The sequence below is a fragment of the Ascaphus truei genome, chromosome 2 (genome assembly GCF_040206685.1).
Source record: "Ascaphus truei isolate aAscTru1 chromosome 2, aAscTru1.hap1, whole genome shotgun sequence".
NCBI lineage: Eukaryota > Metazoa > Chordata > Amphibia > Anura > Ascaphidae > Ascaphus > Ascaphus truei.
In genome coordinates, this window is record NC_134484.1 from 477,542,576 (window position 1) to 477,567,443 (window position 24,868).

The window sequence follows — 24,868 nt, forward strand, 5'->3', positions numbered from 1 at the left end:
CCAGGATGTATACAGTCAGAGCTTCAAAAAAGAGGTTAACCAGCTGGCCAGCAACTGAGGGGATTCTCTGATAAGAGCCAGGTATTCTGTCACTGAGAAAAGGGGGTTTGGCCAGGCATTATAAGCTGATGCAGGCCATGGGGAAGGGGTTCTCTGCTGTAACATCAGGAAGAAGCGGGCGGGGGTAAAGAGGAGTTTTATCACCATCACAGATTTGTACCCGGTCAGGATTTCGTTAGATCTAAGGACTTGGAAACGAATTCTGCAAGGACAGGACGGAATTCTTTTATTTGGCCGAAATATATGAGTGGCAAGTTGCGCCCCAGCCAAAAGACTGTCCTGTTGCCTGAACTTTAAGTCCAGAAACCTGTTATTTCATTGGAATATGTGTTGATTTGTGATATTTTGGTAATTCAAGCTGTGTGCGTTCCTTATGTGAATAAACCCATTTTATTTCATTTAATTCAATCAAAGGATCCAGATGGTAAAAGGTGTTAAAAAGCTTGGTCTCCTGTGACAGCTACCACATAGAGTCCCAAAGTGATCGATCAGCATTGGGAGACAGAACACAGCCTAAAGTATCAATATGATATAAAGCAGGACTCGGGTACAGCAAGCTCACAAATTGTCAGGAGCACTGATTGTCAGGATCACTGGAGAACTGCTGTGTGCTGGGGGGGGGGGAACGGAAAGTACATGCATGCTTCTGCTCCGATCCCCGTAGCCACTGCACACATACAGGAGGAGTTGTCTGTGTGCAGGGAAGGCGCCGCCCCAGCAGCAAGCACAGAGAAGCGGGCAGCAGAGAAACAGCAGCACGGAACTTGGAGCTGTTTGGCCTCCCGTGCACTGCTCTGCCCGCCCCCAGGTTTTGCCGCACGCAGCCTGTGCCCCCCCCCCCTAAATAATTTTGCCCCCCCAGTTTGCGCACCACTGCACTAAGCCACAGTGAGCCTGGAACAGAAAACTTCCCTTTTACACTACCAATTAGATGTCACGGGAGACAACTACTTTTAACACCTTTACCACCAGGATCACCATCACCAGGACACAATAATTGAATAAAAGTTTATTCTGGCAAACCAGCAAGCATACAAAGTACAATATCACAGTGAAACACTCACCAACTGGGGATTTGGGGGGGAAGACTCAAGCCTCAACTAGGTGCAGGAGCCTGCTTCAGAAGGCTTATCCTGTCCGCTTCACGTACCGTGCTTCTCCGGTGCTACTCCACTGAGATCAGTGCTATTTTACACAAAGCACATACAAATCTCCGCCCAGCCATGTCTCCGATCAGCTCCAAAGAGGTTCTGATCTTTGATCGGCCGTGCTCCTTACATAGCCCTCAGTGGCTATACTTTACATGGAGCAGGAGCCGCAGCCCAATCACAGTGCGGATCGTGACGGTACAGCCAATCAGAGGACGAGGGCTCGACCCAGCTGCACCAATGAGAGGAGGGAGCCGGCTTAGGTGCTCAGGACCGCCCCTAGATGATGGAGCTGCTGGCAAGCGGCAATTTCAAACTTACCAATGGGAATCATGCCTATGGGTCTCAGACCCGGCAAACGGTTCCCTTGTCAAGTTCTATACCTCCCGCTGGGTAGGCACCTCAGTGTCTGCGGAGAACAAAGGCTCTACCCACTGAGAAAACGTCCGCAGACCTGGTAATCAGCCCTTCCCCGCTCACCATTTATCCCTGCCCGTAGCCGCCTCCAGCCTTTTGTCACGACCCGGCATTTCTATGCAGGCTGCTCAGCTAAGGTGAATTACAGGGTCTGTCTGCAGAGAAATGCTTATAACATAATTTACAGTACTGACTTGTGGACTAACTGTATGGGGAACATGCTATACTCTAACATGGGAATAAAAGTGCTTTTCTTTATTATACAATCCCCTGTCCCCAATGTATACAGTTTCCCCCCCTTCCAAACATCAGACAGTGATTAGCTCTTTTCTGGAAGGGGTTACACAAAACATGTCATACACTGGCCAAAATGAGCCTCACAGAGGTGGCCATTACACACGGTATTGTGGCAGCCTGCCGGGCTTCACCTTTATTATGGGAGGCTGGCTACCCCTACCGTCACCCTGCCTGTGGAAGAAAATTTATAGAGGCAGCAATGTCAATATTATTTGCCCAGCCCAATATTGTCTGAGGGAGAACGGCTTTCGGACTTTCCCTTATGTCTTGCGCCGACACGGAGAGAAAACTGACATTTTATTCACCAATAAATAATTTTCTCCTGGTCCCTCCATGGCAGCGAATGCCTAATTCCCACCCCTATCTTTTGTTATGAGCAGACTTTGCAGAACATTTATTTTGTCTAGCCTTTGATCGCTTTGTGTTACTTATGTAATAATCCCCGAAGAACAGGGCATTACTGGCCAACAATGCCCTGGCTAGAAGAGTTGAAGGCCCGAGACGATTTGGCTGGACACAGCAGCCGTCATCATAACGGGGCCCTCGCCTTGTTCTGTGGAATTTCATGATGTTCCTGCCAGGTACAAATGTGCTGAATGTGAGAAGCTGGAGGTGATAAGGAAGAAAATAATAAGGGTGTGAGGATCAACCCCCTCTATTTAATATTTTGAGAAGTGGGGTAATGTGAGGAGAAGTTGCTGCACTGGTTCCTCTGCATTACCCACGTCTCACCGTATGAAATAGGAAAGTGAGACTGTGTCAGTATGGAGCAGAACTGCTGGACCTGAGAGAGTATCGGGAGCTTTTATCAAAGTCTCCCTCATGTACTGTATCTGCTTTTTATTTATTTTTGGTGGGGTAAGGTGAGGGGAAGTTACTGCACTGGTTCCTCTGCATTACCCACTTCTCACCGTATGAAAGAAATGAGAGGACATTGCTGGTCTTTTGGCGGTTGATGTCTTGACTTTCTTTATACGGTTTGTTTTACTAGATGTTATGTTGTGACACAATCCTGAACCATTGATGTGTTTGAAATGAAGTTCCTGTTTGAAGATGGACCACATGGTTTGTTTTTTTGGTGCCCCTGTCTTCTCCGACTTCTTTGGGATTAATAATCTTATGTTAGAAAGCTCATACTAAATGCTGTATATTTGTCCAATAAAACAGATCATTCCAATTCTGTTTTCTCTTTTATACAGACACAGTTGTCATCCAACAAATTTAGATCAAGGAACCTCCGGTCAGCACCTCCAGAGCAGCACTGCCCCCTGCCAGCACCTCCAGAGCAGCACTGCCCACTGCCAGCACCTCCAGAGCAGCACTGCCCCCTGCCAGCACCTCCAGAGCAGCACTGCCCACTGCCAGCACCTCCCAGAGCAGCACTCCCACTCCCAGCACCTCCAGAGCGGCACTGCCCACTGCCAGCACCTCCAGAGAAGCACTGCCCACTGCCAGCACCTCCAGAGCATCACTGCCCACTGCCAGCACCTCCAGAGCAGCACTGCCCACTGCCAGCACCTCCAGAGCAGCGCTGCCCACTGCCATCATGGATCCACGCTTGTTAAGTGAGTAATGGAGATATTTTGGTGTCTTTGAAATCTGCAAGGAGGGAATATCTGATTATTTGGCAGTTATGTCAGTCATACACCCAAACTAATCTTGTTCTCTTATAGAACCACCAGCAGCTAAGAAGATAATATATCTTCAACTCTGTCATTTTCTGCCTGAAGGGCTAGTAATGCATTTCTTTACAAGAGGTATTATATTATACCAATATCAGAGGAGGTGAAATCACACGAAGCGCCCCCACTCCCAGCTTTACATGATGGATTTTCCTTTTCTTGTTGCCAGGTTTCCCACTGGTTGTGTTGGAGAGGTTAGAGATTAAGTCAGAGAAAGAAGAGGCGAACACTGAGGAACATCTGACCCCAATAAAGGAAGAAATAGAGTTATTTCCTGTTTGTGGTATGTACCCTTACATCCTAATTTGTCTTTATTCAGTATTTTTAATATTATTTCCCAAAATATTGTACACATCAGTCCATTTTTTTAAAGCATGAATAAAATTATAAGTTACCTGTTCTAATGGGGGGAAAACATGATTTGTCTAAGGTTATAATGAGGATATTATTGTTATTGTGGTTTGAACATTGGTAGCTCTCAAATATTTTCAGCACTCTGGGGTAAAAACTCCCTCGTCACTCAGAGGGTTAATTACAAAGTAATATCAATCAAATTCACCCCTCCCCTTAGGAATCAGTATAGAGTATTTCTGTATACTGATATCACATGAAGAGCCCCCACTCCCAGCTTTATATGATGGATTTTCCTTTTCTTATTGCCAGGTTTCCCTGTGGTTGTACCGGAGAGTTTAGAGATTAAGTCAGAGAAAGAAGAGGCGAACACTGAGGAACATCTGACCCCAATAAAGGAAGAAATAGATGCAACTGTTCCATTTCCTGTCTCTGGTGAGTACCTTTTCACCTTTGTCTGCACAAAGGGGTGTTATCTTGTTACAAGGAGCATGGTCACATTTAGTGAGTATTCATGGTTAATTGCCTCTCATAGGAAGTCCCCAGGCCTGCTGGGTGTTCTGGAACAAGACACAGAGTTAGAAGTGCAATATGGCTCTCAGACACGTATAAAGGTTGGAAATGCAGAGTTATGGGTATCTGACCATCAAGAGATGCGATAAAAACACATTTGGGAAAAACATAATCAAGGGAACCTTCCCCTGTCTGACCAGTGTATTCTGCCTGTGCTCATGTATGGGTGTGAAACTGAGACCCTAAATGCGAAGATAATTCAGAAGCTTCAGACAGCTATAAGAAATATGGTGAGATGTATGCTGGGTATTACCCAAAGAGACCGGGAAAGAATGGGTGAGTTCAAACACAAACAAAACTCTGTCCCTTTATCACATGGGAGAAAATGTAAAATAACTGTGGGCCGGACATATCATATACAGAAATTACTATCCTCTGGCTAATATGGATCCAAAAGATATTAAAGGCCAAGACCATGATGTGTGTGTGTGTGTGTGTGTGTGTGTGTGTGTAATAAATATACTGCTATTATACCATAGTTTACTATTAAATTTATCTCGTTTGTTCTTATTTGTGCTGCCACTAGTTAATAATAATAAGAATATAATATCTAATTAGTGTACACCCCACTAAATCGAACTCCCATGTTAATTGAGTTGTATTATAGGTTTGTAGGTATTATATTATACCAATATCAGAGGAGGTGATATCACAAGAAGCGCCCCCACTCCCAGCTTTACATGATGGATTTTCCTTTTCTTATTGCCAGGTTTCCCAGTCGATGTCCCGGAGAGGTTAGAGATTAAGTCAGAGAAAGAAGAGGCGAACACTGAGGAACATCTGACCCCAATAAAGGAAGAAATAGATGCATTTCCTGTTTGTGGTAAGTTACATCCTCACTTGTCTCTATTCAGTATGTTTAAAACATGGACTGAACTGAAATGTCTGCAATATTTTGGGAACTAATATTAAAGCGTGCATAAAATTATAAGATACCTGTTCTAATGGAAAAAAATGACTTGCCTAAGGTTATATTGAGAATATTATTGTTATTGTGGTTTGAACATTGGTAGCTCTCAAATATTTTCAGCACTCAGGGGTAAAATCTCCCTCAGCACTCAAAGGGTTAACAAAGTAAAATCAATAACTTCATCCCTCCCCCATGTAAATCAGTATAGAGTATTTCTGTATACTGATATCACAAGAAGAGCCCCCACTCCCAGCTTTACATGATGGATTTTCCTTTTCTTATTGCCAGGTTTCCCAGTGGTTGTACCGGAGACTTTAGAGATTAAGTCGGAGAAAGAAGAGCCGGACACTGAGGAATATCTGACCCCAATAAAGAGTGAAACTGTTCCATTTCCTGCCTCTGGTGAGTACCTTTTCCCCTTTGTCTGCACAAAGGGATGTTATCTTGTTACAAGGAGCATGGTCACCAGGCCCGCCAAGAGGGGGGGACAAAGGCACTGGCGTCCTGGGCCCCATGTGTCAGGGGGGCCCGGCCGCCCTGTGCGGCCGGGCGCCAGTTAATTAAAAAAATCAACAACAAAAAACCACTCTGTGCCTGGTCTCCCTATTGGCAGCGCCGGAAGTCAGCAGCTGGGTAAGCGTCCGGCGTGCCAGCGTAAGAGGGAGGCCTGGCGCATGCGGGAGCAGCCTCGTGGAACAGGTAGTGCCGCCAGGCTGCTCCCACCCACGCAGCACTGTCACCACTGTGGTGCCGTGCACCCACCATAATTTAAAATACATAATGTGTGTGTGTGTGTGTATATATATATATACACAGTGGTTGACAAATCACAAAAAAATCTACTCGCCACCTAGTACCAAACGAAGCCTTTTGGTGAAACGCGTAGGAGGAGGAGCAAATAGAGTGTTTGCTTGCTATCAGTGTGTTTGAGAGGAGCGGTCAATACCACTCGCTGCGCTGTCTGTATGGTCACTGTTAACCATCAGGAGGAGGAGCGCTGAGAGACGGAGCCCAGAGACTACCGGGAAGGGTCTGTGCGTCACAGCCGGAAGTGACATCAGACCCGGACACCCGGAGGGCTGCGTGGTATCGCGAGTTGCAGCACATTCAAGCTGTGTGCACCGGAGCAGTTTTCGTGATCTGAGGGAAAACAGGACCGTCAAGGATCTGCAGTATTCAAAGGGTGAGCTTTTCCAACATTGTCTCAACCCTGGGGTACCCCTCTTCATTAATACCTGCCCGGGCAGTGCACTACCTACAGGACTAAGACTTTCCATCGGGTAACTCCCGTTTTCAATCCCCTGGAGACTGATTAAGTGTTACCGCATATCCATTCAACCAGCACTATTTTTTTTAACCACCATTCATGTATTGATCTTATACATTGTTGTCCCAGAGGGTTTTTTCCTGGGACTAGTTCATTTAATAAAGTATATTAGTTTAATCACAACCCCCACTGTCTGCGCTTCTCACTTTTTTCTTTTTGTTACGTTCACACTAGGGACTGGGGGTTCCCTATTATCAGAAGCTGCACCCACCACCGGGTTGTGATTACTTTAATTCCATCTATACTTCCACTCAGTATTAGCAAACACTCATTTGCACCGGACTGGTTCATGTCACATGACTTTTTTTGTTTTTTGTTTTTTGCTTTTTATTTTGCTCCAGTGCCCATATTCAAACCAACAACCGATTCGGCGCTTTTACACTTTTTTGTTTTTTCTTGTTGACCAAACGTGTGCTGCTTGGGCCAATATTTACTCGCCCGAGGGTTAAATCCACTCGCCCGGGGCGAGCAAATGTATAGGTTTGTCGAACACTGTATATATATATATATATATATATATATGTATATGTATATATATCTATATGTATATATATCTATATGTATATATATCTATATCTATATATATATAATCTTGACAAATCACCCAAAAATGTACTCGATACCTAGCCCCGCCCATAGCCCCACCCTAGCTTAGCTTTAAAAAAAAAAAAACATTGAATAAATTCGTAGTAAGAACAACATTTGTTTTTGACATGTTTATTTATTGTATTACATTTATACTTTACTACAATTAGTCCTTGTTACGTGTGCGTGTGTCTAGTTTCCTGCACCCCTTAACCAGTGTCTGGATGCCCCCGCTTCACAATATCAAAAGCAGCAATCCCACCTGGGATTTTACCTGATCCGCAGTCCCTCAATGTCCAAGTACACTCATTCCCGCAATGTTATACATTGGAGGGGAGGTGTTCACTACCTGTCTTCTGGGTTAGGGGGGGGGGGGTTCCGATGTCTCCCTTCTGAAGCTTGAGGGTCAGATCTGGAAGAAAGCAGTATAGGTTATTTCGGTGTAGGTATAGGGCAGTTAAGATATATAGGGTAAATAAGATATCCAGAGAATGTGAGAGAGAGACACCGAGAGGGACACCGAGAGGGACACCGAGAGGGAGACAGACAGAGAGTGTGAGAGCGGGGGGGGGGGGGGGGTGACTGACTGACGGTGAGTGACCGACTGTGACGGTGAGGGGGTAACCAGGCCCAAGAATAAAGGTTAAGCCCACCTGGTTACCCCTGATCCGTGTTTGGGGGTCCTAGAGTGTCAGCTCTTGGGCCCGAGCATTGTGTATGCATTACTGTGACTGTGTGCAAAATATGCGACAATTGCCATTTTTTGTGTTTTACCTGTTCCAGAGGTGCTGGAACCAGGAGATTTTCAGGAGGTAAGTTTCGGGGTGGGTTTGCCGGAAAAGTCTTTACAGATTGTGGCTATGTATCGGGGTCCTCAAGTTATGAGTTACCCCAGAAATGTATCTGGAAATCAAGTGAGATTCTCGTATACATAGAATCTCAGTGCTCTGGTCAGACCCCATCCTGAAATCGTTCTTGCGACTCACCACTAGGACGTCCTGCTTCAGCATAAACCAGGAAAAGGTTAAATGAGGCACAGGACTCCCTTGGATAAAGGGACACTGCCCAAGTACCCTGAATCCAGTATAAGGGTTCAGGGGGTTACTCCAGCTCTGGATAAAGCTGAGAGTTTATTGGTGTGTAAGGGAAATGTTTAAGTCATGTTAAAATAAAACTGTAAGTTAGGTTTTTAAAGTATGACAGGGATGGGCTAGTAAGTGTCTGTCTGTCTGTCTCTCTCTCTCCATCTCTCTGTCTGTCTGTCCGTCTCTCTCTCTCTCTCTGTCCGTCTCTCTCTCTCTCTGTCCGTCTGTCCGTCTGTCCGTCTGTCCGTCTCTCTCTCTGTGTCCGTCTCCCTCCCTCCCTCCACGCAAAAGATTGGCTACACAAGATTGGCTGCACGTGGTAAAAATAGGACTTGGGCAGCCAATGAGGAATAAGTTCCATCGTGTGTGATTCAATGTGTGGTCCAAGTTCCCAGAATTTCAAGCTCTGACTAAGTCGTCTAAATTTCTCAGAGGCTAAGTGTCCAGATACAACACTCCCACAGGAAACAGCTACTTGAAGGAAAATTTGCCTGGATTATTTGGCTGTTTGTTTTGCAACTAGGAAAGATTAGTTTTATATCCCAGTTTCCAAAGTAAGTGTGTCTTTCTTCTGTATTTTGTGTAATATTGTGTGTCTGCCTATTTAAGTGAATAAATTACAATTTATTTCATGACTCATTTTGCTCAATGAAATGATCCTGGTAATTAAGGTGTTAAAAGCTTGGTCTCCCATGACACTGGCTGGGGGGGAGGGGGTGAATGGCTGGGGGGGGGGGAGGGTGACTGGCTGGGGGGGAGGGTGACTGACTGACGGGGTGGGGAGGCAGCACACATGTGTTTTTTAAATATCCCGCGCTCGCGCTGCTGCTTTTCCCGCGCTCGCGCTGGAGAAAAAAAAAAAAAGCCGGAGGCGGGTTCATGTTGTTGGGGGAGATTACCCCGCCTCCGGCTCTCTGAGCAGTGGCCTCCCTCCTCAGCGCTTCCACTCCTCCCCCTTCCGGCAGCCAGCCCCTTCCACGCCTGTCTGCCTCAGGCCCCTGCAGGGCCATCTGTCGCCCCCCCCTCCCTCCCATCGGGCCATCTGTCGCCCCCCCTCCCTCCCATCGGGCCATCTGTCACCCCCCCCCCTCCCACCCATCGGGCCATCCTCCCCCCCCCCCCTCCCACCCATCGGGCCATCCTCCCCCCCCCCCCTCCCACCCATCGGGCCATCCTCCCTCCCCCTCCCATCGGGCCATCCTCCCCCCCCCCCCCCTCCCATCGGGCCATCCGCCCCCACTCCCATCGGGCCATCCGCCCCCCCCTCCCATCGGGCCATCCGCCCCCCCCTCCCATCGGGCCATCCGCCCCCCCCTCCCATCAGGCCATCCGACCCCTCCCCCTCCCTCCCTCCCATCGGGCAATCCATCAGCCCTGCTCTTCTCCTGCTCTGATGGCCAGCTCAGATGTTAGCAGGGGAAATCCCCTAACCGGATCTACTCCCTGCTCTAAGCAGGGGAAATCCCCTAACCGGAGCTACTCCCTGCTCTAAGCCTGCTCTAAGCAGGGGAAATCCCTCACCCGGTGCTGCCCACGCTGCCATGTGCGACCCCTCCTGCCGTGTGGGGGGCCCACTGCCGTGCAGGTGAGTGTTTGTTTGTGTGTGTGTGAGTGACAGACTGTGTGTGTGTGTGTGTGTTTGTCTGTCTGAGTGAGAGTGAGTGTCTGTGAGTGTGTCACCCTCTCCCTCTCCCTGTGTCACCTTCCCTCTCCCTGTGTCACCTTCCCTCTCCATGTGTCACCCTCTCCCTCTCCTTGTGTCACCCTCTCCTTGTGTCACCCTCTCCCTGTGTCACCCTCTCCCTGCGTCACCCTCTCCCTGTGTCACCCTCCCTGTGTCACCCTCTCCCTGTGTCACCCTCCCTCTCCCTGTGTCACCCTCCCTCTCCCTGTGTCGCCCTCCCTCTCCCTGTGTCACCCACCCTCTCCCTGTGTCACCTACCCTCTCCCTGTGTCACCCTCTCCCTCTCCGTGTCACCCTCTCCCTCTCCCTGTGTCACCCTCCCTCTCCCTGTGTCACCCTCCCTCTCCCTGTGTCACCCTCCCTCTCCCTGTTTCACCCACCCTCTTCCTCTCCCTGTGTCACCCTTTCCCTGTGTCACCCTCTCTCTGTGTCACCCTCTCCCTGTGTCACCCTCTCCCTGTGTCACCCCCTCCCTCTCCCTGTGTCACCCCCTCCCTCTCCCTGTGTCACCCTCCCTCTCCCTGTGTCACCCTCCCTCTCCCTGTGTCACCCTCCCTCTCCCTGTGTCACCCACCCTCTCCCTGTGTCACCCACCCTCTCCCTGTTTCACCCACCCTCTCACTGTGTCACCCTCTCCCTGTGTCACACTCTCCCTGTGTCACCCTCTCCCTGTGTCACACTCTCCCTGTGTCACACTCTCCCTGTGTCACCCCCTCCCTCTCCCTGTGTCACCCCCTCCCTCTCCCTGTGTCACCCTCCCTCTCCCTGTGTCACCCTCCCTCTCCCTGTGTCACCCACCCTCTCCCTGTGTCACCCACCCTCTCCCTGTGTCACCCCCTCCCTCTCCCTGTGTCACCCCCTCCCTCTCCCTGTGTCACCCTCCCTCTCCCTGTGTCACCCTCCCTCTCCCTGTGTCACCCTCCCTCTCCCTGTGTCACCCACCCTCTCCCTGTGTCACCCACCCTCTCCCTGTTTCACCCACCCTCTCACTGTGTCACCCTCTCCCTGTGTCACCCTCTCCCTGTGTCACACTCTCCCTGTGTCACACTCTCCCTGTGTCACCCCCTCCCTCTCCCTGTGTCACCCTCCCTCTCCCTGTGTCACCCACCCTCTCCCTGTTTCACCCACCCTCTCCCTCTCCCTGTGTCACCCTTTCCCTGTGTCACCCTTTCCCTGTGTCACCCTCTCCCTGTGTCACCCTCTCCCTGTGTCACCCTCTCCCTGTGTCACCCTCTCCCTGTGTCACCCTCTCCCTCTCCCTGTGTCACCCCCTCCCTCTCCCTGTGTCACCCCCTCCCTCTCCCTGTGTCACCCTCCCTCTCCCTGTGTCACCCTCCCTCTCCCTGTGTCACCCTGTCCCGCTCCCTGTCACCCTCCCTCTCCGTGTCACCCTCTCCCTGTGTGACCCACCCTCCCCGTCTCCCTGTGTCACCCTCTCCCTGTGTCACCCTCTCCCTGTGTCGCCCTCTCCCTGTGTCGCCCTCTCCCTCTCTCTGTCACCCTCTCCCTCTTTCTGTCACCCTCTCCCTCTATGTCACCCTCTCCCTCTCTGTCACCCTCCCTCTCCCTGTGTCACCCTCCCTCTCCCTGTGTCACCCTCCCCCTCTCCCTGTCACCCTCCCCCTCTCCCTGTCACCCTCCCTCTCCCTGTCACCCTCCCTCTCCCTGTCACCCTCCCTCTCCCTGTGTCACCCACCCTCTCCCTGTGTCACCCACCCTCTCCCTGTGTCACCCTCCCTCTCCCTGTGTCACCCTCCCTCTCCCTGTGTCACCCTCTCCCTCTCCTTGTGTCACCCTCTCCCTGTGTCACCCTCTCCCTCTCACCTCTCCCTGTGTCACCCTCTCCCTGTGTTACCCTCTCCCTGTGTCACCCTGTCCCGCTCCCTGTCACCCTCCCTCTCCGTGTCACCCTCTCCCTGTGTGACCCACCCTCTCCGTCTCCCTGTGTCGCCCTCTCCCTCTCTCTGTCACCCTCTCCCTCTCTCTGTCACCCTCTCCCCTCTCTCTGTCACCCTCTCCCTCTCTCTCTCTGTCTCCCTCTCCCTCCTCTGTCTCCCTCTCCCTCTCTCTGTCTCTGTCTCCCTCTCTCTGTCTCCCTCTCTGTCGCACTCTCTTCTTCGCTCTCTCTGTCGCACTCTCTCTTTGTCTCTCATTCTCTCAGTGCGTGTGTCTCTCATTCTCTCTCTTTCTCTGTGTGTCTCTCTTTCTCTGTGTGTGTGGGTGTGCCGCTCTCTGTGTGTGTCTAATTGTAGTATAATGTAATACAATAAATACATTTATGTCAAAAATGAATGTTGTTCTGACTAGGAATTTATTAAATGTATTTTATTTATATATTTTATTTTAAAGCGGGGTTGGGGGCGGGACTAGGGGCGGAGTTGGGGGAGGGACTAGGGCGGAGTTGGGGGCGGGACTAGGTGGCGAGTAGATTTTTTGGTTGGGCGAGTAGATTTTTGGGTGATTTGTCGAACACTGTATATATATATATATATATAAACTAACAAACAGAAGAAAAAGCAGCGCCTCAATGGGTTTATAAGTGGTAAATAAGTTATATATAGTGTTAATACAAATGACAATGTGATTAATATCAGTGCCTGCGTGAAAAATATATACAATAAACAATAAACATATAATCAATAAAATAACTTAAAATAAACGCAGTACATATATGTGCAAAAAGATACAAAAAATATAAAATATATAAAATAAAAATAATGAATAACCAGTCCTTTATGATATAGTTCGTCAATGGTGTTTTAGACTTAGGTGCAGGGGGTCTCCGGCTGCTCTCGAGAGGATGAACCACATCCTATGGAATCTGTAGAGGAGAAAGAGAAAAGAGCGCACGCCCCATAGTGTATAACTGTATTTTTAATAAAGGGAGGAGAAGGAGAAGAATCTCACCCACCTTAAGACACATCTGCTTAAAGAAGCATATGAGTAGCACTGGATAATCATGGACACATGACACAAAGCTTGGCCCCCTGCAGACGCACTTACTAGTATTCCCTCCTACTGTCTCTGTACGTTCTCCCTACCTACCAATTAGATTGTAAGCTCCTCGGAGCAGGGACTCCTTCCTTAATGTTACTTTTACAGTATGTCTGAAGCACTTATTCCCATGATCTGTTATTTATATTTGTTATTTATATGACATGTATTACTACTGTGAAGCGCTATGTACATTTTATGGCGCTATACAAATAAAGACATACATACATACATACTCACAAGGGTAAGGAAGTTAAAAGCATGTCGTGAATAAATCACCACCATCCGGTATCTTTACTTGTCTTTGCTTGTCTCTGATGTCAGTCTCTGGATAATGGACGATCCGTGATCATCAGGATAATATCCAAGCGTAGATGGAGTATACCGGCGTCGGGTTGGAGTCCTCAGAAGATCTCCTGGCTGTATGGCCTCTAGCTGTTACACACACGAACCGGCCTGTTCATGCGCAACGTGGTGACGTAATGTCCGTGACGTAATGCGTAATGACGCTCCCTGACGCGTTTCGTCACTCTCGGGCGACTTTTTCAAAGGGTGATGATCACCCTTTGAAAAAGTCGCCCGAGAGTGACGAAACGCGTCAGGGAGCGTCATTACGCATTACGTCACGGACATTACGTCACCACGTTGCGCATGAACAGGCCGGTTCGTGTGTGTAACAGCTAGAGGCCATACAGCCAGGAGATCTTCTGAGGACTCCAACCCGACGCCGGTATACTCCATCTACGCTTGGATATTATCCTGATGATCACGGATCGTCCATTATCCAGAGACTGACATCAGAGACAAGCAAAGACAAGTAAAGATACCGGATGGTGGTGATTTATTCACGACATGCTTTTAACTTCCTTACCCTTGTGAGTGAGATTCTTCTCCACCCCCCCTTCTCCTCCCTTTATTAAAAATACAGTAATACACTATGGGGCGTGCGCTCTTTTCTCTTTCTCCTCTATGTGTGTGTGTGTGTGTGTGTGTGTGTGTGTGTGTGTGTGTGTATATATATATATATATATATATGTGTGTATGTGTGTGTGTATGTGTGTGTGTGTATATGTGTGCGCGCGTGTGCGCATATGTGCGCATATGTGCGCATTATGTGCGCATTATGTGCGCATTATGTGCGCATTATGTGCGCATTATGTTGCCTGGTTCCAGCACTTCAGGGTTGCAAATACAAGTTCAACGGCAGATGCAAGCACTCATTAAAGTAGTAAAGAGATACTTAGCTGCCGGTGCCACAGAGGGAGTCCGAGAATCATGTATATATTTTTTATGTTTGCTGCCAACGGCTCCATATAAAGAGCAAACAACAAGGGGGAGAGAGGGCACCCCTGTCTTGTACTGTTTAGTATAGGGAATGGATCTGAAGAAAAACCCTGGGACTATACTCTAGCTGTAGGGGTAGTGTATAGAGCCTGAATTGCTCTTAAAAAGGGACCTTCAAGGCCAAATGCCTGCAGTGTCGTAGACATGTGCGACCAGTCAATCCAGTCAAATGCCTTTATGGCGTCCAAGGTCAGGACCATCGACGGTATCTCTTGTTTGGAAGTGAACGCCACCAGGTCGAAGATACATCTGGTGTTGTCCGCCGCCTGTCTCCTGGGAATAAAGCCCACCTGGACCAGAGAGTAAAGGATTTCATTTAATCTGTTGGCTATATATATTTTTTTTTTTTTTTAGATCTGTGTTTATTAATGAATAGAGTAGATCTATTGCTCAAACAACCAATTGTTCCATATAGTTGATAAACTATCAATGATACTTGAAAAATTCCTCCTTTTTAAATCTTGAAATCCAATACAGAGTGCATGGAGTGCCTAGTGTCTCTCGTGAGTTAGACACACAAAGCCTGGCTGACACACTAATAAATCTCCTTATTTACGCACAATATGGCATATATGCTGAATAAGATAATAGGAAAAGAGTTACTCACTTTGGAGTCCTGTTGAATCCCGAAAGAGGTCCTCAAATGTGCATCCACTGTAGGAAAGTAGCAGGAACAAGAATAGAAAAACCTCTATCCAATGAAATAAGGATCCAGAGGGGGCTACCTCATAAAAAATACTTTATTGGGTCATATAAAAAACAAACCCCTAAAGAGGTAGGGGGTTACCGTGATTCAGTCGGCGTCTGGAAGCGTCTCCATGGCAACGTGACTGCAAATGACGCCGCGGGTTCATGCGACAACTTGACACGCGCTTTGCCATGGCAACGCGGCATCAAATTAAACCACTTGTGACGTCACATGACCCCGTGAGTCATTTGACACCGTACTAAGCGAAGGGGGGAGAACACCGGGAGACACAAGGCAGGGGGGCCCAAGAGCAAATGTTTGCGCACCCCTGGAGTAGAACACAAAACCTCAGGAATTTCTAATGAGATTTTTTTACTTGGTACACGTCTTTCAAGTTGATGGATGATAGGAAATCTCTTTGTTGTATGGAATGATCATGAATTGGAGCAATTGAATCTTGAATGGTCTTGTTTTCAGAATGCGATTCTGAGATCTACATCAGGCGGGTTCAGGTCGGGAGCTTTCTTTACCAAAAATGTGAGGGGAGTATATGTTTTATTTCTTGGCCTGATATTCCTCCTCAGAGCCTGGGTTTTGGAAAAATATCAAAACGTCTTACTGGGTTTTTCTGGATCTCTAAGGCATATCTGGATTTTATTATTTTGAATATCCAGGCCTCCGTTGTTGTCTGGAACCAGTTTTCCCGTGTCGGAATACCATGCCTGTAGATCTTAATAAAGCAGAGGCGCTTGTCCTCTGACAGTTCTCTCATAAAGCCCAAAAAACTGAGCAGCAGCTTTTCCTGTGTTCTGTCAAAAATAACCCTTTCCTGGTCTAAGTTCTTTTTGACCCTTGTTGGTGTCTGTAGGAGGATGTGCGCAGAGGTATGCAATGGAGACTTTTTTAAGGTGAAATTAAATAAGGCTTTTATTGCGCCTGTTTCTTTAACATAAGAAAATCATCCAAAAATATGTAAATAAGGGGTCAAACAAAGCTTCTGTTCCACTTGGGAGTATTTCTAGTGAAACCTATGCAGTCCACAACTCCCTTTAGATTAGCATGTCTCCCAGCCCCAAACATATATCTTGATATGTGCAGATATACAAAAAGTTTTATAAAGGAAAGTCTTATCTGTTTCTTGTAGTTGGAGGGAAAGTCTTCTCTGTTCCTGTGTTGCTGCCTTTTCCTCAGGCTATATCAGCATTCAGGTATAGAGGTGCTTTCCCCTGTGTCTTGCTGGCAGCCTCTTCTGGTAGGCTCAAGACGTCTGTTCCTATGGTCAGTCCCACAATTTGTGAGACTCAGGAAATCTCACTTCCTGTCTCAAAGGGAGGCTTTTCTAACAAACCTAATCAGCCAGGTGGTGTTATTTAATTGACTACCAGCAGTTAACCACCACACTGCTGGATTAGAGGCACATCTCCTGAACAGGGATAAATCCTACCTCTCCCATCGTACTTTCACTGTCTCTTCTGCTAACACCTCCTCCTCCTCTATTGATCTCTCTGTGGGGGTACCCCAGGGCTCTGTCCTGGGACCTCTTCTCTTTGCTCTGTACACACTCTCTCTAGGTGACCTAATAACATCTTTTGGGTTTAATTATCACCTCTATGCTGACGACACACAAATATACTTTTCAACACCCGACCTTACACCTGCTGTACAAACCAAAGTTTCTGAATGTCTCTCTGCTATATCATCCTGGATGGCCCTCCGCCGCCTTAAACTCAACATGGCTAAAACAGAGCTGCTCATACTTCCTCCCTAACCTGGCCCTACTACCTCCTTCCACATTACTGTTGGAACTACGATCATTCACCCAGTAGCCCAAGCACGCTGCCTAGGGGTCACACTCGACTCCTCTCTCACATTCGCCCCTCACATTCAAAACATTTCTAAAACTGTCGCTTTTTCCTCCGCAATATAACAAAGATACGCCCTTTCCTCTGTTGCTCGACTGCTAAAACTCTGACTCAGGCCCTCATTCTCTCCCGTCTTGATTACTGTAACCTCCTGCTGTCCGGCCTTCCTGCCTCTCACCTGTCTCCCCTACAATCTATCCTAAATGCTGCTGCCAGAATCACTCTACTCTTTCCTAGATCTGTCTCAGCATCTCCCCTCCTGAAATCCCTCTCCTGGCTTCCAATCAAATCCCGCATCTCACACTCCATTCTTCTCCTCACTTTTAAAGCTTTACACTCTTCTGCCCCTCCTTACATCTCAGCCCTAATTTCTCGTTATGCACCATCCAGACTCTTGCGTTCTTCTCAAGGATGTCTTCTTTCTACCCCCTTTGTATCTAAAGCCCTCTCCCGCCTTAAACCTTTTTCACTGACTGCCCCACACCTCTGCAATGCCCTTCCCCTCAGTACCCGACTTGCACCCTCTCTATCCACCTTTAAGACCCACCTTAAGACACACTTGCTTAAAGAAGCATATGAATAGCACTGTGGATATTCTGAACACATGATACATAAAGCTTGGCCCCCTGCAGACGCACTTACCTGAACTCCCTCCTACTGTCTCTGTACGTTCTCCCTACCTACCAATTAGACTGTAAGCTCCTCGGGGCAGGGACTCCTCTTCCTTAATGTTACTTTGATGTCTAAAGCACTTATTCCCTTGATCTGTTATTTATATTATCTGTTATTTATTTGATTACCACATGTATTACTACTGTGAAGCGCTATGTACATTAATGGCGCTATATAAATAAAGACATACAATACAATACAAAATCCCCTGTTACATACCTCTCCTGTTTGTGGGAAGCTCGGGCTTGCCACGGCCAAAGCCTATCCTTCCACTCTCATTCGAGATATCTCTGTGACTTGAATGAGAGTGGATGGAGGAAGAGAACCCTCAGTCCCGCTGGGATTGGAGCCCTTTCTCCAGTTTTTTCGTGTCTCCTCCCGAAGGTGCTTGAGATCAGCACTCAGTCGCTCGAGGAGGACTTTTTCCAGGTATAGTCTTTTTACTGCGTGCGCGATCATGAGATTTCCCTCGCGTCGGATGCTCGTGTTATTGTAGGCAGACTATGGCAATAGTTGCAGAGCGGTTAAAAGCAGCCCTTTGAGTTTTCCGCTCTTGAAGCTGTCTCTCTGCACTTTTTCCACTCAATGTAGTTGCTAGTTCAGCTTCTTTGGGATTGAGTTGCAATTCCACATCCACTTCCAGAAAATGTCCCATCTTTTCAGCTTCATCAGCTAAGGATTCTTCTGGTTTTGATTCAGCACGTGTACCTTTTTTTGTTGCCTGTTGGGTGGCTGAAGGTTTTGCTAGTGCTTGTTTAGGTGGTTCAAATTTTGCAACCTTGTTTTTCAGACAAGCGGTATTCCCAGCTCTCACTGTACCCTTGTCTTCATGGGTTTTTGTGGCTGTGGGATACTGACGCTTAGTCAGGGTCAATACTTGTCCTTGTAGAACTGTAATCTCATCCGCAAGAGAGCCCTGTTTTTTGAGTGCGTCTTGCAAGTCTCTTCTCAGGGAATTTATCTGCACACTTTGCTTTCTCTGAGCTTGCTTCCACATTTTCATTGTATTGTGAAGCACTGTGAATTTCTTTGCTCGGGCCACAGTTACTTGTCTCAGTTTCTGGACCTTCTTGTGCTCCCTTTTGTGCCGAGTCACCTGGGTTCTAAGCTTGGCCTCTAGCGATGCTTTGGTGATGCTCAGGGTAGCCTTCAGTTTCTCATGCTGCTTTGCGGGGACATACTGGGTAATCAGATGTTCCTGCAGCACTTGTACTTCTTTAGCAGCCTGCAGATTGTCTTCCTGCAGAGTTTGCTGCTTCTCCTCTGCCTTCTGGTGGTGCGTACGCAGACCTTGCAGTTGGTTCTGCAGTCAGTGCTCTGCTTCAAACTTCTCATCTTCCAAAAGTTTATTTATTTCTTTAAGCTCGTGCGGCTTTTCATTCTTTTCCTTGATGAGAATTTTCTCTTTTTAATCTTACATTTTCTCCTTTTTCAGTCTCTGTACTTTTCAGGGCCTCCTTGCAGTCCACCTTCCATTTTTGCACATCTGCTTGGAGGAGGGCTGTCTCCTGGCATGAGACTTCCATCTCCAGGTTTAGGTTCTAAAGCTCCTTCTGTGAGACTTTGAGATCTAAGTTAAGATGGAGGATAGTTTTCTTTCCAATGTCCAGCTCCTCAGTGAGACTGTGAAGTTCCTTTCTTGAGACTTCCAGTTCTGTGTGGCAGCTGTTGGTCTCATGATGTGAGGCATCCAGTGCTCTGCGGAGTGTATGAACCTCTTTCTGAGATACGTCCACCTCTGTCCGGACACTGTTGACCTGCTGTGAGGCATTCAGCTCTACGCGAAGAGTGTGAACCTCTTGCTGAAAGACTGTCATCTCCTTCAGTGCCTCCTCATACTTCCGCTTCAGCTTAGCCATCATTTTATCGGATTGGCTCTGCTTTTCCACCATGGTGGCTTTTGTAGTGTTTGCAGCATCTAGCTCAGTCTTGAGATCGTCCAATTCTGTCCTGGCCAAAGAGTAAATTGTGAGCACATCTTTCTGTAGCTTCACGTTATTTTTCTGTAGCTGTGTAACCATCTTCCTTTTGTTTCAATTGTTCACGGAGCATATCACAGTCATGCCTGGCATTTTTCAGGGCATCTTCAGGGCTGGTCAAGGGATCGACACTCACTGGTTCCGGCTCCGCTTCCCTGGGATGGTTGGTTGAGGGTTCCTCACTGTTGGCACCGGACAGACACTTCTTTGGAGTACACGACTTCTGCCTTGGGCCCTCTGGATATTCGGTTATCCGCGGGACGAATTCTCCATTTTCTCTAGGCTGCAGGGCAACTCGGTCCCTCTTTTTCTCCACAGGATCTGCGGACGTGTATGTTCCTTCCACGGTAAGTGAAGAACCGCTTTTCTTTTTCCGCCTTTTTGTTTTGGATGACTCCGTCCCATAAGGAATACTGGGGTCTCCTTCCTTATTTGATACTTCAGCGGCTTCATTGTATACGCCAGGCTTTTCTTGCAGTTGCTTTAGCTGACAGAAATATTTGGTGATCTGCTGCTCCCGCTCTTTTTCCTGCCGATCATATTCGTCATCATAGGGAGCGGTCTTTTCGGTCCGTGCCGAGTTCAGGCATCCCCACCATTCTTGGGGTGTTTTGTGGGTGTGACTCAGTTTGGGTTCCCCGTAAGAGATGTCTTCCTCTTTATTGGACTGGAAGGGCCACTCTTCCGTGGGGTAGGGTTCATTACAGGAACGCTGCATCTTGTCCTCCGTTTTGGGGCTATCAGGTGTAATTTTCTTCCTGACCTCAGGAGACGCTATTGCAGCTGTTGCCACTGTATTTGCTAGAACCCCCAATTGTGGTAGTCCTACAGGTGGGCATATTTTGCTTGTAGAGGTCGTAGCTCTCACAGGCATCTCTGTAGACTATTTTTTTTTTGGGGGGGGGGGGGTAAGTTTTACAATATCAGCAGTACTGTGCACGCATTTTCTCTCATTAGGTATACTGGATGTGCAGTTGCTAGGTAAAAACTTCTGTTTGCTTTACACCATTTACTTGCTAGGTGCAATCCCTCCGCTTCAGCCAAATAATGTGGTTTTCTGCTTGAGTTCAGTAATTTTCAGTCTCAGCTTTGGGTATTATGGCATTCACTCTTACTTTTACACAGCTCAGCAATGCCTTTTTTCCCCAGTAGGGCAATTTTACCCTCAGCACTTGTTTACTGAAAATTCCCCTGCTTCAGCACAGTCTTGCATCACTTTTCTGCATATACTCCATTCACAGCTGGTAGTCCTATGCGGTGTGGCAGCCTTTACTTGCAGAATCAGTACCGCTCGTGGGTCACCATCTGTATTCACTGCTTCAGCGAAACATTTCAAAACAACAAACGCCTATCCCTTTTTAAGGGCTAACTTCTTGAACCCTGACTACGTCTGGAAGGCAAAACCCCTATTTCAATGACCAAACACACACGCAGATATGTCACCTCTCCGTTTCCCACCTCCCACCTCACAGCGGGGGGTCCTTCCGGGCGCTGCCATCTTAGCCGCGAGGCAGCTGCAGGAGGAAGGGGATCCTTCCGGGCGCCGCCATCTTAGGCACTCGGCGCCTCGAGGGAGGAAGGGGGTCCTTCCGGGCGCCGCCATCTTAGGCACTCGGCGCCGCGAGGCAGCTGCAGGCTGCCTGCCCCCTCGCCGGGGAGGTGAGTGAGCGCCGGGGAGGGAGGTGAGTGAGCGCTGAGGAGGGAGGTGAGTGAGCGCCGGGGAGGGAGGTGAGTGAGCGCTGGGGAGGGAGGTGAGTGAGCGCCGGGGAGGGAGGTGAGTGAGCGCCGGGGAGGGAGGTGTGTGATGGGGGGGAGAGGACAGAGAGAGAGAGAGAGTGTGAGTGAGTGTGTGTGTGTGTGTGACCGAGGGGGAAGAGAGTGGCAGTTGGGTGACATCAGATCCACCAATCTGATTGGCCAGAGGCTGAGGACCATTCAGATTCACCGCAGATAGCACTAACCTTTCAATTTTATATATTAAGATACAAAGTTTCACACGTGCATTGAACTAGAAGTTAAGCATTGGAAACTATAGAAACTGACCTACAGAGTTTACCATCTAAATGGACTAAAGGGAGATTTACAGAATACAATAAGAGCAAGTGCAATATAAAACATTTTCAGGAAAGATGAAGGTGCATCCGACAAGCAAGAACTAGCCAGAGGCCCAAACTAATCAAATGATTAATTGGAGAGATGAGGTTTCAGGCATTACTTGAAGATTGGTAGGGATGTGGATTGGTGAAGGCTGAGGGGGAGGGAGTTGCACAGCAAGGAGATTGGTTTTAGATGTGAGAGTACTGTAGAGACAAATTGAAAAGAGAGGAGACGGCCCTCAGCAGAGCTAGAAGGGGTATAGAAAGCGATAAGAGCTGAGATGGAAGAGGGGATAGAAGAACGTACAGAGAACGAGAATCTGCTAAGTAATGACTTGTTTGATGGGGAGAAACTGAGAGGATCTCATGAGAAGAGGGTTAGAGACAGACCAAAAAGGGAGTGAGAGAATTCTACTAATGGCATTTTGAATAGTTTGTAGAGTATGGTGTTGGGAGAAGGGAAGTCCAGAGAGGAGAAAGTCTCCATAGGGGGAAGATGAGGGTATGCAGGAGAGTTTTAGGTAGATGGCAGACTGTGGAAATGTTGCAGCGGGAAAATCTGCAAGATTTATCAACAGCCTGAATGTGAGAGGAGAAGGAAAGAGAGGAGACAAATATTACTCCAAGGCAGCGTGCTTGGGAATTATATGAATAGTATTTTTGACGGACAATACATGACACAAAATGGAGCAATTGAGTTTAGTTTATGTGGTTCTTATGGCAGAAGATTACATGGACATTGTAGTTACTGCATCACTTAGATTGTAAGCTCTCCAGGGCAGGGATTTCCTTTCCTATTGTCTAATTGTGTTTGTTGCACTTATTGTATTATAATTCCATGTACTGTATTGTTTCTGCTGTAAAGCTCTGAGTACACTGTGGGCGTTATATAAAGACATACATACATGGGCATCTGCAGTATCTTTACACTATAGGTTGCTGTCTGGTTTAGTTGATATTATTAATGCACCAATATGATAGCCCAGTAGTTCCATAACTTTACTTCTCATGGGCATTTTCCAGGTTAATAATCATTTGGAGATAAAATAAATGTCAGGCCTTTGGGGACCACCACCAAAGTCATTAGGGGCCACTGGATGTCTATGGGCCACAATTTTAAAACCCTGGGTGAAGAGAACATTTAGTTAATTAAGTATTGGTGAAGTAAATTCTTCAGTGTTTTGGAGTTGTAATTGTAACGAGTGCTCACAACAAACAAGGAGGGACCGTGAGGCTGAGGTGGGGATGTTGGTAGCCACCAACCTACAACCAAGCAGCCACGTCCGGAGTGCAGAGTGGTAGTCGTGTAGCTGGGTCAGGGTAGAAGAAGTCAGATGGGTCGAGGTACTTGCCGTGGTCTAGGAGTTGAGAGATCGGATTGTCGTTGTGCGGTGCTGGGGTCCAGGGGTATAGAATGTAGAATAGTCGTGTCCGTAGTCGTGGTCCAGAGGTCAGAGAAGGCAGGAGTCCGGGTGCAAGCTGAGGTCAAATACAGGGAGCAGGACAAGGCAAGGCAGGACATCAAGACGCTAGAGGTAAGCACAAGTCACAAAAACAGAGTTCATGCTCAGTCAGTTTGCAGGTGGGCTGGCTGAGTATTTAAAGGGCGGGCAGGCAGCCAATGGAAAGGCAGCAGGGTAATGAGCAATCAGACATACGCTGTCCACAGATAGGCAGGGGCTGGGTGCATAGCAACTGAGGAATAATTGAGAGAATTAACCCCTTGTTTGCTTGTGTCCGCATGGTGTCTGCGCGGAGCCAGCTTGCGCCGTAGGTTGCCCATGTCATTGCGGAGCACGGAGACGACTCCTGCGGTGTTCTTCCTGGCAGCGCGGCTGACGCGCCTCATTCGTGAGGTCGCGAGATGCTTCACTGGGGCGGGGCCTAAGCCCGATCCTGACAGTAATTTGCTTTCAGTAATTTGATTTACAGATTGAAAACATTTGTTCTGTCTTTTTATTTACTTCTGTTAGAGAACGGCCTGAATGAGGAACAGAACTTGAGCTCTGATCCATCCAGAAGCTGTCTGACTCCTCACAGCCCAGAAGTGCCAAAAAACAATGATTCCTGCCACATTTTGGACATGTACAAGGAACCAGTGCCACGTGATGGTGACTTTACAGACCTTGTACAGCACACAGTGGAGACGAACTCTAAATATGGGTCCAGCAAAAGATATGAGAGGGATTTAAGTAGAAGCCGCGGTGCTCAGCCTTTTCTCTGTTGTCAGTGTGGCAATAGCTTCTCACTGGACAGGGACCTGCTCACACACCTGTGTGTCCCTGCTAGAGAGCAAACCTTTACATGTACAGATGGTGGGAGCGGTTTCTCACTGAAAGGGAAACTTCTTTCACAGCAGATGATTCAGACAGCAGTGAATCCTTTTACTTTTACAGTGTGTGGGAAACAGTTAAGTATGAAGAGGATCCTCCTCAGTCACCAAAGGATTCATACAGGGGAGAAACCATTCACATGTACAGAGTGTGGGAAACAATTCAGTACAAAGAACTGCCTCCTCGAGCACCAGAGGATTCATACAGGGGATAGACTATTCACATGCATAGAGTGTGGGAAACAATGCAGTAATAAGAGCAGCCTCCTCACGCACCAGATGATGATTCATATAGGAGAGAAACCATTCACATGTACAGAGTGTGGGAAACAATTAAATTTCAAGAGCAGCCTTCTCGCACACCAGATGATTCATACAGGGGAGAAACCATTCACATGTGCTCAGTGTGGGAAACAATACCGTTCTAAGAGCAGCCTCTTCAGACACCAGATGACTCATACAGGAGAGAAACCATTCACATGTGCAGAGTGTGGGAAACAATACCTTTGTAAGAGCAGCCTCCTCAGACACCAGATGACTCATACAGGGGACAAACAATTTCCATGTACATAGTGTGGGGAAAGCTTTTTTTTCAAAAGAGCCAGCTCCTCACACACCACAGGATTCATACAGGAGGGAAACCACTCGCATGTAGAGAGTGTGGGAAACAATTCAGTATTGAAAGCCACCTCCTCAGACACCAAAGGATTCATACACAGGAGACGGAAGAAACCATTTCCATGTACATAGTATCACCCCAACACATGATTGATACACGGGAG

At 47.8% G+C, this 24,868-nt stretch overlaps 1 protein-coding gene across 2 annotated transcripts in view; it reads left to right on the forward strand.

The window, feature by feature from the left end:
- LOC142488013 (uncharacterized) overlaps positions 1-24,659 on the forward strand; it is a 44,840-nt gene extending 20,181 nt beyond the window's left edge. For both annotated transcript variants that reach the window (XM_075588340.1, XM_075588341.1), the window contains exons 2-7: positions 3,122-3,487; positions 3,774-3,887; positions 4,268-4,390; positions 5,238-5,351; positions 5,727-5,840; positions 23,728-24,659. In XM_075588340.1, the coding sequence (XP_075444455.1) occupies positions 3,469-3,487; positions 3,774-3,887; positions 4,268-4,390; positions 5,238-5,351; positions 5,727-5,840; positions 23,728-24,659 (1,416 nt within the window). In that variant the 5' untranslated portion in view covers positions 3,122-3,468. The remainder of the gene's footprint in view (positions 1-3,121; positions 3,488-3,773; positions 3,888-4,267; positions 4,391-5,237; positions 5,352-5,726; positions 5,841-23,727) is intronic.
- The last annotated feature ends 209 nt before the right edge of the window (positions 24,660-24,868 follow it).